Raw genomic sequence first — 15,941 nt, 5'->3', positions numbered from 1 at the left:
GGGGATTATAGTGTTGAATGCTGAACTGAAATCTATGAACAGCATTCGAACATATGAGTCTTTTTTGTCCAGGTGTTTGTCCAGATTAGGTAGAGGATCAATAGGAAGTCCATGACCCTCTTGGGGACATTCACATAGGGCTTAAAATCTGAGGCTCTCTACCAATCGCTCTTAGAACTGAAGAAGCTTCTTGGATGAGAGATGTAGTTTGCAGCATAGATTGTCAGCATAAATCTCCAGTAAGGCCATGTGTTTGCTTTCACCTTATGGCAACTGTCATCAGCTGGAATAAATTGTTCTGCAGGTTATGTGGCGTATGATGAGCAGCAAAAGTGTTATTGTATGGCAAAATAAAATAAAAAAAGGTTAGCTGACCTCTCTCTATTATATGGTGGCTGTGTCACATGAAGTGATTGTACACGTGTAATTACAGTGGATTTTTTTTTTTTCTCGTTCATGATCAAATAAAATGTAATCTTTAGTTCACGACATTTTTAGCTCTGGGTTAAACTGTATGTCTAACTGTCTAAGCCTTATTTTAACCTGTTGTGTTTACAGGGGGGTGACAGCACAGTTTTAAACTACCTTACCGCTCCGCTGTGTTTCAATTTCGCTTTAACGCGCCTCTACCAAACTACGCACGCTTTGGTCACGCTGCACTTCTCACCCAATCACAGTTGCACATCGCTGAGGATGTCAGCCAATCATATCTGAAGGCTTCCGTTACGTATGTAGATAGTTAGTGTGATCTCGTATTTCTAAATCGTGTAGTCACTGTCGGAAGCTAACGGCAATCATTCACAAAGCTGGGAAGAAGCAGAGTTTGTCCGTTTTAGCAGTTAGGAATCTAAACCAGCGCCTTCACAATGGTAAGAACATTAAAAATAAGTTAACATCCGCGCGGCTGGTTGGATAAAAATTATATTAAACTGAGTTTGTAGGCTAACAGAGACTTGAGCTAACAACGGTAGCATCAGACATCTTTAGCATGGTCACTAAAGTTACCTACCGGTAAGATCTGAATTAATTCTGAGGAAAATGCGAAGTTAGTTTTACAGTAAATCATTATTTAATTACTGATAATGTCCTAATGAATAATTTAGCTCTCGATTCTGGAGAATAAAACTAGAGAAAACCTGAAAGCTAAATGCTTAGCTTCTGCTACTCTTGAGCTAGCGTTGATTTTTGTGCAGGATTGTTTTTTTTTAACTCACTTTTTTGGCTTTGGTTTTAGTGTATTTCGTTTTTCAACGCTAGTGAGCGTGTTTAGTCTCAGCCAAAGCTCACTAGACACTGTGAGATTAAACAGACACTGACAGATTAAAATTTAAAGCGATGAAAACAGTTCAAACTGGATTTTCTAAAGCTACTGTCAGAAGCAAACATCAGCAACCTGCATCTCAGGAGCGCTGTTCTCCACTAGAAAACCTCATGAATTGACAAATGTATACATGCAATATTTCACACACTTTCTTACTGTTTATGTGGTAAGATGGTAGCTCTTGTGAGAGTTACACTTTTTGGTGTTAAAAATCTCTGCTTAGTCAGTATACGTTTTGCTTTTGATTTTATAATGTATTAAATAAACGCCATTTTTCCACTGTAGCCAGGTCAAGACTATTATTTCTACAGAAAAAACAGAATACATTTAGATACTTTTTAGACACAGAAAGGGAGAAAATACGAATATGACAAGTTATACCACAAAAACAATATCAGTAGATGTCAGTAGATGGTCTAATCCTAATAGAACAAAATCCAGGACTTTTTTTTTGGTGGTATTCTAACTAAAACACAGAAATTGATTTGTTATAAATGCTGTATACATGTTTGTCATTTTTGATACCCAGTGATTCAGTTTTATGGTAAGAGGAGACAGTGAAAATGTGAGACTTTTATCTTTAGTAGTTTTTCAGATATTCATGTTCATCCAAACTTTGGACCAAAAAATCTTCAGGAAAATCTGATGACCCCAGTCATTTGAGGTGATGTGACCCTTTTATAGATTTGGTTGATCGGGTGATTGATCCATTTTTGTCCTCCATCCTCTTCTTCTCTGCCAGTCTATTATGTCATATAATGGCGGGGCCGTCATGGCCATGCGGGGGAAGAACTGCGTGGCGATCGCAGCAGACCGGAGGTTTGGCATTCAGGCCCAGATGGTCACGACAGACTTCCAGAAGATCTTCCCCATGGGAGACAGGCTGTACATCGGGCTGGCTGGTTTGGCGACAGATGTTCAGACAGTGTGAGTGGGAATCTCGTCCTCTCAAAATGTCTTTTTTATGCCTTTATTTTATTTGCTCTGCTCGGAATCAGCTCATTGGTTAGCGAACTTTCAGCTCAGTTTCTTAAAGTTTGAAGTGAAGCAAAATATGTTGAAAGAAATTAAATACAAGGGTAAAAAGTGATTTTTCTGTGTCCTTTCCTCATGTTTTATTCTCATCCACCTGCACACAAGGAGTCTTAACTAAATGAGAAACCCTCACTTCGGAGACCAATTTTTTTTTTGAATGATGTTAAATATATGTGATATTTGGCACAGCTGGATCATCTCTCAGCCTGCTGCTGATGTATTTTATGATCACATCTTAACAGTTTGGCAGCAGCTCTTCCTAAAGGGTTTGTTCCTGCTGTCTCAGCCTGTACCTGGGAATAACTACAAAGTCATGTCAATGGGAGAAAAATTAACCAGGGTCCAGTTTAACCAGACTAAACATTGAGTGTGAAACCACCCAAATTTAATTACCACAGTCTTCGTGTTTGATAGCAGAAGATGGTTGTAACAGACTTTACTGAACTAATTTCTGATGCTGAATTAGGACAGATCAGTGGTCGAATGATTTCTTGTCATCCATCCCTTTTTGCAGAGCCCAGAGGCTGAAATTCAGACTCAACCTGTATGAGCTGAAGGAGGGTCGCCAGATCAAACCCAAAACCTTCATGAGCATGGTGTCCAACCTGCTGTATGAAAGGAGGTGAGTACACTGAACTGCCGAAAGCATGAATACTAATTTGTCTTTTGTTTCTGCCAGTTTGTTTGAACAATGAACTCAAAAGGTCACCTCAGTGATGTTCTGTGTTTATACTTGCACAACAATCTATTGGACCACGTACTCCTGGAGTCTGAGCTCGGTCCAGTCAGTACTTTAATGCGAATGTGGGAATGCTGGACACTTCTTCATGTCTGATTCTCTCATTAGGTTTGGGCCTTACTACATCGAGCCTGTGATCGCCGGATTAGATCCTAAAACCTTTGAACCCTTCATCTGCTCCTTGGATTTGATTGGCTGCCCCATGGTGACAGAGGACTTTGTTGTGAGCGGCACCTGCTCGGAGCAGATGTACGGGATGTGTGAATCTTTGTGGGAGCCGGATATGGTCAGTATTAAACCTAAAACCACCTGTACTTGGGTTTAGTTTATTTGTGTTCAGATAAGTCTGCAGGATTGTTAGTGAGCTTACCTTTTCTTTTCTTTTTTTAAAATTTAAATATCTGTAGTTTTAACTTACACTGTTCAACATCCAAGGAATTTAAACGCAACATGGTAGTTAAAGACGCAGTAATTCTTCTGAGGTGTTGAAACTCTGAGTGTTGATTTGAATTTTGTTCTGGTCGTGCAGGAGCCGGATGATCTGTTTGAGACCATCTCCCAGGCAATGCTGAATGCAGTTGATCGAGATGCAGTTTCTGGCATGGGAGTCGTCGTACATGTCATGTAAGTATGGCGTGCAGGTTTGCATCCACACTGTCTTTCAGCCATGGCTAGTGTAACAGGTGGGGCTTTCCCTGAATGAGGGGTCCGAGAAGAATTAATCTTATAGTGGTGGTACACATCCACAAGACCCATCATTTCTATGCTGCTTGTTCTTTGTCTGTAACTAAGCAACCAAGAGACAGACCTCAGTCTCCCCTCTTAATACTCCTCATTTATTTCTTCACCTTTCCTGCGTGGCTTTAACTTTTTCCCCTCTCCTTTGTGTTTTGGTAATTGTCTAAATGACCAGAAGTTTAAATCTCAATATGATTTAGACTTCCAGCAATTATGAAAAAATGACATGTTTGCACTAATTTTTGCTACAAAGATCAATTTATTTTTTGCTATAAATCACACCGTTGGTTTACAGCAGTGTTTTCACCCCTCCCTGACAGCTCAGTCTGTTTAGTTCAGCTCAAGACAAGATGACTGACAGAGGGTTGTTGGTCAATGAGGTCCAGAAGTAGGAAAAGGTTAGATGAATCTGTAGAAGTGTTACCCAATCAGCAGTTATGTGCATACAAGTCAGTCCACATGACAAACATAACAAAGTATGTATTTTGGGGCTGAGATCAGCGCAGAGCTGCTGGGTGGAGTCTGCAGTGATTGACAGCTGTTTTCTTTTGTCTGGCAGTGAGAAAGACAAGATCACCACACGAACCCTGAAGGCCAGGATGGACTAGAGCTCCTTCTTCTCTTCATACGTCATTAACTCAGATATTTTGTACAAAAATAATAAGAAATCCTTGTATTGTGTCTCTTTCCTCATTCGCACTGTTCAATAAATGAACTTAGGTTTAAACAATAAACACGACCGATGTCATTGTTGGAGGAACTTGTTTAATATTGCTTCTAATCTTAGAAATCGAGTTCACTGTCGAAATCAATGCCTCAAAGTGAAATCGCAAACTGATTGAATGAGCTCATCAAAATCCTTGATGAGTTGTTAAAATGCTGTAACAAGTTACATTTTTAAGGATTGAGGGTGAACCACAAAGTTTAGACTTCACCTTTGACATTTGTGCCACTTGTTCCTTCAGACCTTCACCCTTGATAACACACCTGTGTGGAGTAGTGGAAGAGCAGTTGAGGGTTCAAGTCCAATCAGGCACACCTTCCAGGAAAGCTCACCAAGAGCACACAAGTCTCCCACAGAATATGATGATGTAGTTTAAGGCACCAGTGGGAAAGATGTTGAAAAAGCACAGAAAGAAAACAAGCCCCTTAAAATGCCATTTACAGAATATTAAACTCACATAATGTCAATATGAGCTCAAGAGGGCTGGACCAGTAAAGCCATTACCTATAAAAAAGGAAAAAAACCTTTTATTTGTTAAAGTAGTACACATTTAATCCCCAAGTTACAAAAAGTGCAGTTTCAACAATTTTTTTCCACATTATAAAAGAAATACTGCTGTAGTAAATCACAGGAAATGCATACAAAAAATGCAGAGACTGCCCAGTAATCAAAACCGTTTCATGCCAATTCACAAAAATATCCTGTTCTTACTGTGAACCTACTGTATTTTTATATGCATGTAGTAAATACTCAAACATGAACACTTCTGTCATTTAACAGTTTTTCTTCAGCTGAGCCACAGGCCATGTAAGAAGGCTGTAGAGTTGACAAAACAAAAATACTTTGCCCTCCTAATTTTCACATTTTCCAAAATCATCCAAATGACCCCCAGACCGTTGGGATGACAGCCTGGGTTTAAAGCAAACTGGAATTTTTCCTGGTTCCAGAGTCAAAATCAGGCAGGAAGTTTTCACCTGCCATCCAACAGCACGTTGGATTAATGGTGCCCATCTGGCCTCTGGACACGCTCACAAAACAGCTTCTTAATGTAAAGAGTTTGTAACAGTATAGCAATAAGAAAAAAAGCATAATAGATTCACTAGTGTAAATGCAGTCTGGACTAATAGTTCTTATTGGTATAGTAATCAGATTACATGTAATCCATTACCCACCAAAGCCAAGTGTTACAAATATGAGACCCAAGAAGCAGAAAGAAGCACAGCCAAACCACAAAAACAAGATAAAACTCCCTTTAATATGCAATGAATCATTTTCAAGTAACCTTTTTTCCTAATGTCTGCTGGTAACAAAACAATACTGTATACAAACACAAAGTTGCTACATTAATGTAAACAAGATATAAAAATGATCCTTATGGTAATAAAACAAGTATTTGCTGCAGAATACCCTTTTTAAAGTGAATGTTTTTGTTGTTTTTTTGTCCTCTTTGACCGACCTCCACCAAGTTCACGGTTAAATTGGAAAAATATTCAGAAACAATATGGCAACAGAACATTCAAACACGGATTTTTTTTTCCTTTTTTTAAAAAGTTTTAGTCGTAACACTCAGATGCCAAGTTCAGTGGTTCGATGTTTCAACTGGTGGAGTCTCATGTACAAGTCAGCCATGCATTTTTTTGATATTGCATTCTTTTACTTAATACACCATTATATATTCATGTGTTCATCACCCTGTCGTTCCAAATCCATCAGAAGAACTTGTAAAAAAAACAAAAGAAAAATTGTTACCGAGAGAGAAGCCTGATGGCGACTGTCGAAGAGTTTGCCATGCAATCAGACCTTTCTTCATCTGCGTGTGTGCTGCATGTGTGCGTGTATGTCTAATAGAAATTATAGGAACAACAACAACATGAACAGAAACTAAAGAGACTCTACTAACGAACTGGTAACTGCTGAAGCTGACACACTCATTCAAGGCATTAGTGAGACAGTTTCCGTGCTGGCGTGAGGAGCAACAAGGTGGCTGAAGGAGAGCAGGTTCTTTTTTTGTTGTTTGTTTATTTGTTTGTTTGTTTTTTAAGAAAAACACCACAGGGAGAATACCAGGAACCAAATTCAGTGAGAGGGGTTCACAGGTGGAGTCGGGATAGTGTAACAGGCTTGATGCTGAGGAGAGGTGGTTTAGTTTTAACGATGGGAGACTGACCTACACTGAGGTGAGGGAGGAGAGAAACGTGTGTGTGTGTGTGTCTGTGTGCGCGTGGGCGTGGCATCTGACAGATCTGACAGGGAGAGACCAGCTGGCTGGACTGGAAGATGATGTTTACGATAAGATGTTGGACATGAACTCGTAGAATCGTTTGGAGTACTGCTCCGGGTTCACTGTCGAGATCTCGGCCCCCGCCTGGGAACAAGAAAATAAACATAAACACGATTTAGATGAAGTGACACATGTGATAAAGCACACAGCACCCGCATTTCAAGAGAAAAAAAACCAAACCTTTCAGGGAAAACCACACACAAAATCCGTTACCACGGTGACTGTGTCAGACAAAGCGATAATAATTATAAAAGCAGTCTTTAAATGACAGAGACATTAGACTACAGGCTGCGGCGATCAATCGCGCCATGTGATTAACGTCATCAGGAAGGAGGTGGTGGTTAGAAAGAAAGGCTTTCAGGCCACGGGGCCACGCCTGGGCAGCGTTTGTCTCGCCGTGTTTACAGCGGCACACAGCTGAGCAGCAAGACAAACCGTCGGTGGCGAGCAGAGCGCTAATCTTAACACTCACCCCATGTTTCACAGTTTTGGCAGCATGTGCAGCTTTTTTCTTAGCGTCATAGTGTGTGAGAATGTCGATGATAGCCATGAAGTATACCTCCTTCTTCACAGCACCTGTGGAGAACGCCACGAGGAGATTTTATTAAAACAAACAAAACAGCCGATAAAGACGGCGTTAATCTGCTGGCTGCGAATTTCAATAACACTCATGTTAAAGGCGGCGCTCACTGTCATGGCTCTTGATCGCGTAAACATCCACAGAGGGGTCGAACTCCCCGGGGCCGAAAAACCCGCCGCAGTTCAGAGGGTTTCCGGGACTGTCGGGAGGCGTGCCGAAAGAGCCCGTTAACACGCCTCCTCCCATCCCGTCGTTCTCGTACTCCTCGTCCTCCCCCGTGCCCTCCACGTCCATCTCCTCTTGCTCCGCCCGCTCCACATCATGGATGCCCACCAGGAGACTGTAGTCCATGATCTTCAGAGTGGCCAGGAACTAAAACACACAGGAAACACTTGGTTCAAAACCTCTGCATCTCTGCACAGAGCAGTCGCCGTTCCGGTCTTTCAGACTAACGTTTGGAATCATTTTACAAATTAAATTTCAAGTAACAGCTGTTAAAATATTCATCTCACCGGTGTGATGGTTAAATAAGTGAGGCGTGTTTACAGACAGTAAGGTTTCAGAAACATTTACTGATTATACCAGCAGGAGGCTGATTTGAACTTTTAGTTTTTTATCTTTAGAAATACATGTTGTAGCCAAGGGGGAAAATAAAAGTCTTCGTCAGGCTTTATGCAGTCATGTGGAAAATTAAGTACACCTCATGAACCACTTTTAGCAACAATAAGCTGAAGTAAGAGTTTTCTGTATGGCTGCATCCGTCTCTGACATCGTTTCTTTAGCTACAGCTCTCTTCAGGCCCCAGTGCAGCATTTCAACCAAACTGAGGTCTGCTCGATAAAAAAAGTTCTAGTGGCCCGTCATCATTCTGATGTAGATTTGCTGCTCTGCTTAGCATCACTGTCCTGTCACTATGACTCTAGAATACTTTGGTATACAGAGTTCACGGCCCACTCAATGACTGCATGATCACCCCTGCACCACCACGCTGACAGGTGCATTTCTCCAAACACGGTGCAGAGCATCAGAACCTTCCTCTTGGCAACCCTTCGAAACAAGCCACACTTGTTCTGTCTCTTCCTGATGATACTGTCATGAACTTGTGCATTTAACATGCTAACTGTAGAGCCTGAATTGGAGCGCTTGGGTTGTTTTAAGATTACAAGCTAAAATGAGAGCGCATTAACAGAAAAGATCCAAACTGGAGTTCAGACTTTACATAAACTAATCAATAAAATAAATTATATTTAGGCTTACTCATGCATAACGTTTTAGCGCAGGGAGCCTGTTAACAAAAACAATCTCAGCATTTATGCTGGGTGAAGCGGTTTCATTCCAGAGCAGGAACAATGAAAGCCTGAATGTGTGTTTTACCTCTACATCCCGTTTTAGCTTTTCCAAAAAGTACTTTTTGTTGTCGTCTCCTATCTGCAGCTTGTGGCCTTCATTCAAGAAGTCGTTGTCTTTGAAAGTGGGGAGCTCTTTCGCCTGAAGAGAAGAGGGGGTGGTGTTATGAAGCTGCAGCAGGAGCCGTGTTTTATATTCAAACCAAACCTGTTTTTAAATGCTAATGAAAAACTCAGAGGTGCCGGGGCCCACCTACATCATCGGCTGCTGACTTTCAGCGTGCACTGATGTTAACATTCATATTCATGCAGTCATGATTACAACCATGTGACAGAGAAAATACACAAATTTAAGTCAAATCATGCTGACAGCATCTGCTTACATACAAGCACTTAATTTTAGCAGCAGTATGACAGGTTTGCTTGTGGGGTGAGCTAAGGCCATCTATTTTTATCCCATCGTGTCAGCAGACATCAATGCACAGAAATAAAGCCCACCTTCTCCTTGTCGCTGGCTTCCCTTGAGACTGTCGAACCCTAGAAAAGATGCAAAATAAGAATAAAAATAGAATGAGCGAGACACATCAGAGGAAGCATTAGCATATTTGCACACAGCTGTCAGTATTAGAAACACAAAGATGCTTTCTCCTGAGGATACCGGCATGAAAGGAGGTGTGTGCCGATAAGCACCGATTAAAGAAGTGAGCTACATCCACAGTCATCTTCATACAGACCTAGTTCAATCCTTGGGTAGCAATCAGGGATGCAAATATCGAGGAATCTGTCTGGTTAATAGTTACAGAAAAGCCAAAAGAAACTGGATGTTTTAAGATTACATTTATTTCTAAAGTTTATAAATTATGGCCTTCAATTAAAAAATACTTCCTTAAAAGAAAAATTATCAATCATTTCTTCACCTTCGCACAGATTGTGATTAATCCTTTACTGTTTTTTATATATTGTATTGTAGCCACAGACAGTTTAAAAGACAAGTGAGTAGAAGATGAAGACACCGTGCCATTTTTACTGGCCACCAGGGGGCGATACTTGGTTCCAAATAGACTCCAGCTTGTGTGGAAGTGGATGGTAAAAAGTCCCACAGCCTCCTTTCTCTGTGACTTCAGTAAAAATCCTTCCTGAGTTTATGGGATTAAGTCTTATTCAGCAGATCATTAATTCCATTTTACTAAGCTATTGTCATTTTAAGAGCCAAAAAAGATTATCTGGGGTATTCTTAATGGCTTCGCTGTTAGTCACAAGCCATTAATCGATGATTGTGCAGTTTCTCAGATGGACCTTTCGCTCTCACATCCGGTTTCAAAACACCAAGATGGCAACAGCAGAAGTTATAAAGACAACCGAACTGCGTTGAAGTGTTTCAGCTCTTTGTCATGGCCTTCATCGTTTAGAGCTGCGCTAATGAACAACGATCGGCGGAACTGATGACAGCAGGATTGCTAATCAAAACAGTATTATCAGTTAAACATTACATTTAATCTCCCTCACTGTAGCTTCATCTCAGCATCTCAACAACACTTTGGACACAATAGTTTTATATTTTTATGCTGCTTTTATAGTGAGTTGAGAATTTGTCATGATTCGGGGGGAAGACGTTCCTCGCTGTTGGTCTGATTTGAAATGAGATGGGTCTCATGGGCCTGTGTATTTGCAGAGACACTCGTTTATCTCTTTAACCCTGCATGTGTTGGTCAAAGAGTCTGCTGTGTGTGGGGAGGGAAAGGCATTTTATACCAGTATAATCACGAGCATAGATCCCCAAACAGTGCTTTCATTCCCAGGAGACTCCTGGCTATATGAAATTGATTTATTGTCTAAAAATATTTTACTGCCAAAGAAAAAAAAAAGTTCAGGAGGTAGAGCAGGTCATCTACTAATTAGAAGCCTGGCGTTTTGATCTCCGATGCTCCCGTCTGTATGCCAAACACCCAGCTGCTCTCTGATGGATGGAAATGTCAGAAAATACTTGAGCATAGAAAAAAGCTTGTATGAATGAGGCCTGTTGTAAAAAGCACTTTGAGTGCTCAGAGTAGAAACGCACTTTACAAGAACCGGTCCATTTACCACAAGTGCTTAAATGAACACATATTGTTAAATAACCCTCAAGTTTTAAAAAAATGAAAGCCAAATTATGAAACTGAGTTTCATGAACGTATGCGAGGCCGTAAATGTGGCGTAAAGCTCTCTAAAAGGATGATGAGACTCGTGTGCATGTGCGGCGTAGCCAGCGTACCTACCTTCAGGTCGTATTTGCGGTGTACGGTGAGCCGATGGCTGAATACATTCCGGGTCACCACCATGTACGTCTCCACCCCGTCCACCGTTAGCCTGTACATGCCCAGGAACTGAGGGAGCAGCGTGTTGCCATGACACTCCACTATAAACTGGAGACGGCCAGGGGAGGCGAGCACAGAGAGAAACAGGAAGTGTGGGGGTGAGGAATCAAATACACGCAGAATACAAGCTGATTAAAAGTGAGCGCAGCTTCGTTTCTGTGTTTAACTTTAAAAGGCAGAGATCACGCTCTCCTCCAACACTCCTGTTGGGACGGGAATTATTCTGCTCATTTCCAGCGCCACGCGTTTATTCCTGGACTCTGCTAAGCTAGCTTTGCACAATTCACAGCTCAGAATAATCCTTCTTTATCTTATGGCCATGCTGCAGATCCAAGCAATCTGTTTTAGCTCCTCCTACTTCAGGCTTAATTTCCTCCTGATCTGCTGGGGCTGATATGTCCCTAAACTTTTATATTCTCTATGACATCATAAAAAATAAATACTGGTGCCGGTGTATAAACACCTGTGCTATCAATTTGAAACTCCTACGTCGCTTCATTCTCGAGTTCTTCCGTTCACACACCTGTGTCCACTCCGCCCGCCCTGCAGGGCGACAGCAATAATCCATCAGCCTTTTACGGCCGAGGGGTAAAAAGTGAAGCTGGGCGTTTCACCTAATTTGTTGTGTTATTCTTCACCACTGACTCACACCAGATTTTGCTTGACAACAGGCTTCAGCCCTGCATGGCTTTAAACTGACAAGCCAATTGTTTTACAACATGTTTGACTTATTGGTTTTTAATCTTCTGTCCGTGCGTATATGACTGTATTTTACTGTGCGCGTTATCTGTGGCTTAGCGAGAGCCACCTAAACAATCACAGGGATTACTTGTACAAACGCGACCTCGTTATTTAAAACCTCGACCATTTCTGTAACAATACATGGACAGAAAATAAATTAATAACAGGTTCTCTTTATCTTTAGATTCAAATCTAGATTAGAAATTATTTAACAAACTGATGCTCCTGAATTTTTCTCCTCACACCCGACACGTGAGCACATTTCAATACTAGGATAATGAATCACAATAAAAGTCTGGCTCTGCAGTTCCTCGCAGCGGTGCCTCTACCTGGTGATATTTCTTTAGGATGTTGTGCATCTCAGCGATGTCCTCACTGGACACGGTTTTGATGACGAAGCGGTGGTCGTAGCTGGACAGGATGCGGTTGCCGAAGCGGCCCTGGGTGTCGCTGTTGAGCGGGGCGCTCCTGGTCAGAGAGTTCTGCCAAACCAAACGCAACAAGGTGGATTAAGCTCCTGTGAGAGCGAATGAACATTTCTGCTTGTGCGTCAGTGTCTGAGGTCTCACCTGGTAGTCCTGGTCATCAATGCAGAACCTCTCCCTCAGGTTTCTGAACACCATGGGGCAATACTCTTTAAACTTAAAGCGACTAGGCAGGTTTTCTCTGGCAGGAGAGACGAACAGAGTCAACACAATCTAAAACGAGGAATTAAAAATCACTGACTTCAACTTTTTTTGCTCGCTGTTGGATTTATTTCTGCTTCTCTGGAATCAGACTGAACAAAGAGATAGTGTGAAGTTGTCATTTGCAGTACAGCAAAGGGCAGAAAACAGAGAACTCACTCAAACTGATTTAAATGTAAAGATCTCAACAGCATTATTGCCCTGATCACTTATGAAAAACAAACAAAAAAATAGATTTTTAAATGCTCATGTATAATGTGATGTGGTTATTAATGCAGCCACAAATCAGATATTTCTTTATGTTGCACTGCTTGTCCTCACACTGAAACCACTGCAGAGCCTGATGCACTGGGATATGGACCATCACAGTTTACAGCTTATAAGTGAGAAACGAGCTCTCCTGAGTAAATAAAGCACTTTGGAAACTGAAATGAAACTTAACTAGTTCAGATCTTCTGAACTTTTTCGCTGATGTTGAAAAAAGAAACAAAACAGCACACTGATTCATTTTAGTTTCACTGAAGGCTCAACCCAGAGCAAAGAAATGGAGCCAATGTGGAAGTGCCAAAAGTTACAGTTCCTCTAAGAGCCTTCCACATACAATGCACCGCTGCACTCTTACATCTATTCTTTTCTACTGTTTGCGCCACACAAGAACAGTTTCCTGCTGGGAAACACTTACATGTGCCGCTGCCAAACTTCCACACAGGTTGAACTTTGACTCCAAATTTAAAAGTTTACAGCAAATTTAAGCATGTTGGTATGAAAACCAGTTTCAGCTTCTATGGATAGTTTTCTAACAACTCTGAATATTGTGAGGTTTTGTAACGTATCCACCTGGATGCTGTGGTTTAGGGGTGTCACCACTGTGATTGATAGAAGCAGTTAGAGCCGGTCTCTGTCTGCTGGAGCAAAACTCTGCTACTCCGAGTCAAACTGGACCTTTTCTGTGTGCGTGTGCTGCTGGTGCTTTCTGAAGCATGTCTTAATCAACTATCAGGATAAAATTAAGGCTTGCTGTGAGGTACAGACTATCCAATGAGTGAGATCACGGCGTCCGAGTCCATCTTTTATACAATCTGTGGCTTTCGCGATAAAAGCCCTTTTTCCATTAGTACCTACTCAGATCGACTCAACACGGCACGACTCGGATCGACTCGTTTTCCATTACAATCTAGTACCACCGAATGTGCATGGGGTCGTTATAGCAACGCAGCCAAGAGTCCCACAATTAGCATACGACACGAAGGCTGAACATCGAGGCAACGATACACCTGCTGCTCGGTCGGCTTTACGTCAGACTCGGGCTTTGGGTTTTTTTTTGCGATTTCCCTCGTTGTTGGGTTTGATTTTCGCAAACGACATTCATGACTCATCGAGGCACGACACTGACTAACCAATCGGTGGCATGCAGTCTGTCGATGTCACACTTTTGGATCACCTCGGATTGCGTGGAACCCCAGCAGAGTAGGTGCCAAAAAAAGTATCTGGTACCAAGTACGATCACTTAAAGAAAACCCTGAAAACTGAGGCGAGCCGACCCGAGTAGGCACTAATGGAAAAGGGGCTAAAGGCTCCACCTTCAGCTGATCGATCTACAACAATGGATCCAGTCCAGGTGAGGTGTGTCAACACTGTGAAGGATACTGGCCAATGTTTATTCCCTAAAATCAACCAGTCCTGTAGTATAACTTGCATATAATGTAATATGTGATACTACAAGGATTTTAGGCATTAAAAGTTGCTGTTGTTTTAGATCGACTGTACAAAATACATTTTATAACAGCTGTAAAAGCGCTCAGGCAGCCCTTAAAGGACGAGCATACCTGAGCAAAGAGACCAAACCATCTGCACCTTAATAATGAGTCAAACGCTTAAAAACAAACAAACAAAAACCTACACAGAATTCATTAGTGGGGGTGCAAAACACTGCTAAATGTGAGCAACAAAGTGACTCATCTTTGGGGCAGCATTGGCTATATTTCAGTGATGTTTTTTTAATTCCACATTGTTTTGTCCACTCCTGCATGCAGGACCGTGGGACGCATTTCTCTACCTCAGCCGTGCAGGGGTTAAGAAAACAGTGCAGAGTTTCAGTGTTCCCAGGTTGGTACTTTGCAGTGAGGATGATTTAAAGCGTTCAGATGAGCTTCAACAATAATGTGTCTAAATGCAACCTCGTCCTGCAATAACATCCTCACCGTGGATTCAGATACCAGGGCGTTCGGAGGGCTGCTTTGTACCTCTGACAGGATTTCATGAATGCAGAAAGTTAAAGCAACAACCTGCAATCTCTGACCAGCGAGCAGACTTGCAGAGTCCTTTTATGAGGAGTCAGTCTATCAGAATCAGAAGGTGTTCTGAACCCTGCTGGAGCCTTGACACTTTTGTTTACTTGTGGATTACGGACTGTGCCTAAGCTGTGATGTACCTACTTGTTAAATAGGTGGTTGTCCACTTTGATCTTGCTGTAGGCTTTAAAGTCATCTGGCATCAGCATCACTGGTACAGGCACATTACTTAACTCGTTAATCTGAAAGAGGGAAGTGAGAACGAGAGAGAGAGAGAGAAATGAGGAAAGAGCCTGAAGAAGAGTGCAAACAGCTGAACAAACAGACTGCACAATTACTGAGGAATAACACAAACCAAGGGAGCAATATTGGCTTTTGCAATTTTGATCTGAGCACAAAACCAATAAAAAAAAACAAAAAAAAAACAGACTCCTACACAAAGTACTCAGTGAGTAGTGCAGGTTAATTTATAGAACAAAGCCACGACTACCTGTAACACAGCTCAGTATTTCAAAGCCGTTTCAAATCTCTGACAGTGATTAACTCGGGGACCAAAGAACACGCAGGCAGGTTTTCTTGCTGCTGCTGCGCCTCCAGACACTCGGCTCATTTACTGAAACTCATCCAGAGCAAAAGCGCAGTGATGAGCTCCGGAAAAAACCTTGAAAATCGCATAAATCACTTTATAGAGTGATGAAAAGGGACAGCACACAGTCACGGTGCTGCCATTTAGAGGAAATAAGTTCTTCTCATACTGGAAGTAAACAACACAGTCGGGTATGCACAAATAATCAGCTGATACTGGCTCTGCTGACTGATTATGGGATGTTAGACGCTGAAATTTGTTACCAATTTTGTGCTTCCTTAAAGTTCAAACGCTGCGATCAACGTTTTAAAGGTCGTCTAATTTTAGTTTTTCGTCACGCAGAAAAATGAATATGTTTGGTTACTTTGTAACTTTTTTTTGTTTGAACCCATGAAGTGCCAACGTCGCCTGTGTTCAGTTTAGTGGAAGACGATCCTCTTGCTCTTATTTTGAAAGTTCAGCTCACATTTGGTTTAAAGTTCCCTTTAAGCTGCGACTTTCTGGAGGAAATCAAAAAAA

General features: G+C 41.7%; 2 protein-coding genes across 2 annotated transcripts in view; one reads left to right on the top strand and one right to left on the bottom strand.

Annotated features, from left to right (window-relative positions):
- The first annotated feature begins 723 nt into the window (after nucleotides 1-723).
- psmb3 (proteasome 20S subunit beta 3) lies at nucleotides 724-4,589 on the top strand. The gene is made up of 6 exons (XM_005746035.1): nucleotides 724-869; nucleotides 2,064-2,248; nucleotides 2,871-2,978; nucleotides 3,204-3,381; nucleotides 3,625-3,719; nucleotides 4,393-4,589. The coding sequence occupies exons 1-6, from the start codon at nucleotides 867-869 to the stop codon at nucleotides 4,439-4,441; spliced, it is 618 nt and encodes a 205-aa protein (XP_005746092.1). The 5' UTR covers nucleotides 724-866; the 3' UTR covers nucleotides 4,442-4,589.
- Nucleotides 4,590-5,791: 1,202 nt separating this feature from the next.
- LOC102211531 (phosphatidylinositol 5-phosphate 4-kinase type-2 beta) overlaps nucleotides 5,792-15,941 on the bottom strand; it is a 15,352-nt gene continuing 5,202 nt past the window's right edge. Inside the window, exons 2-10 of the mRNA XM_005746032.1 lie at nucleotides 14,981-15,078; nucleotides 12,429-12,525; nucleotides 12,189-12,341; nucleotides 11,020-11,166; nucleotides 9,263-9,301; nucleotides 8,793-8,906; nucleotides 7,529-7,790; nucleotides 7,311-7,414; nucleotides 5,792-6,922 (exon numbers count right to left, since the gene is read on the bottom strand). Of these exons, the coding sequence (XP_005746089.1) occupies nucleotides 6,842-6,922; nucleotides 7,311-7,414; nucleotides 7,529-7,790; nucleotides 8,793-8,906; nucleotides 9,263-9,301; nucleotides 11,020-11,166; nucleotides 12,189-12,341; nucleotides 12,429-12,525; nucleotides 14,981-15,078 (1,095 nt within the window). The 3' untranslated portion in view covers nucleotides 5,792-6,841. The remainder of the gene's footprint in view (nucleotides 6,923-7,310; nucleotides 7,415-7,528; nucleotides 7,791-8,792; nucleotides 8,907-9,262; nucleotides 9,302-11,019; nucleotides 11,167-12,188; nucleotides 12,342-12,428; nucleotides 12,526-14,980; nucleotides 15,079-15,941) is intronic.

Source organism: Pundamilia nyererei, unplaced genomic scaffold (genome assembly GCF_000239375.1).
Source record: "Pundamilia nyererei isolate P.nyererei 1_Seehausen unplaced genomic scaffold, PunNye1.0 scaffold00171, whole genome shotgun sequence".
In the NCBI taxonomy this organism is placed as follows: Eukaryota; Metazoa; Chordata; class Actinopteri; order Cichliformes; family Cichlidae; genus Pundamilia; species Pundamilia nyererei.
The sequence above is the reverse complement of the archived record's forward strand: the minus strand, read 5'-3'. Positions and strand labels throughout refer to the sequence as shown.

Excerpts from the sequence above, each read along its gene's own strand:
- psmb3 (XM_005746035.1), top strand. Across the intron at positions 2,979-3,203 it reads AACCTGCTGTATGAAAGGAG|GTTTGGGCCTTACTACATCG; the intron begins GTGAGTACACTG and ends TTCTCTCATTAG. Across the intron at positions 3,720-4,392 it reads GGAGTCGTCGTACATGTCAT|TGAGAAAGACAAGATCACCA; the intron begins GTAAGTATGGCG and ends TTTGTCTGGCAG.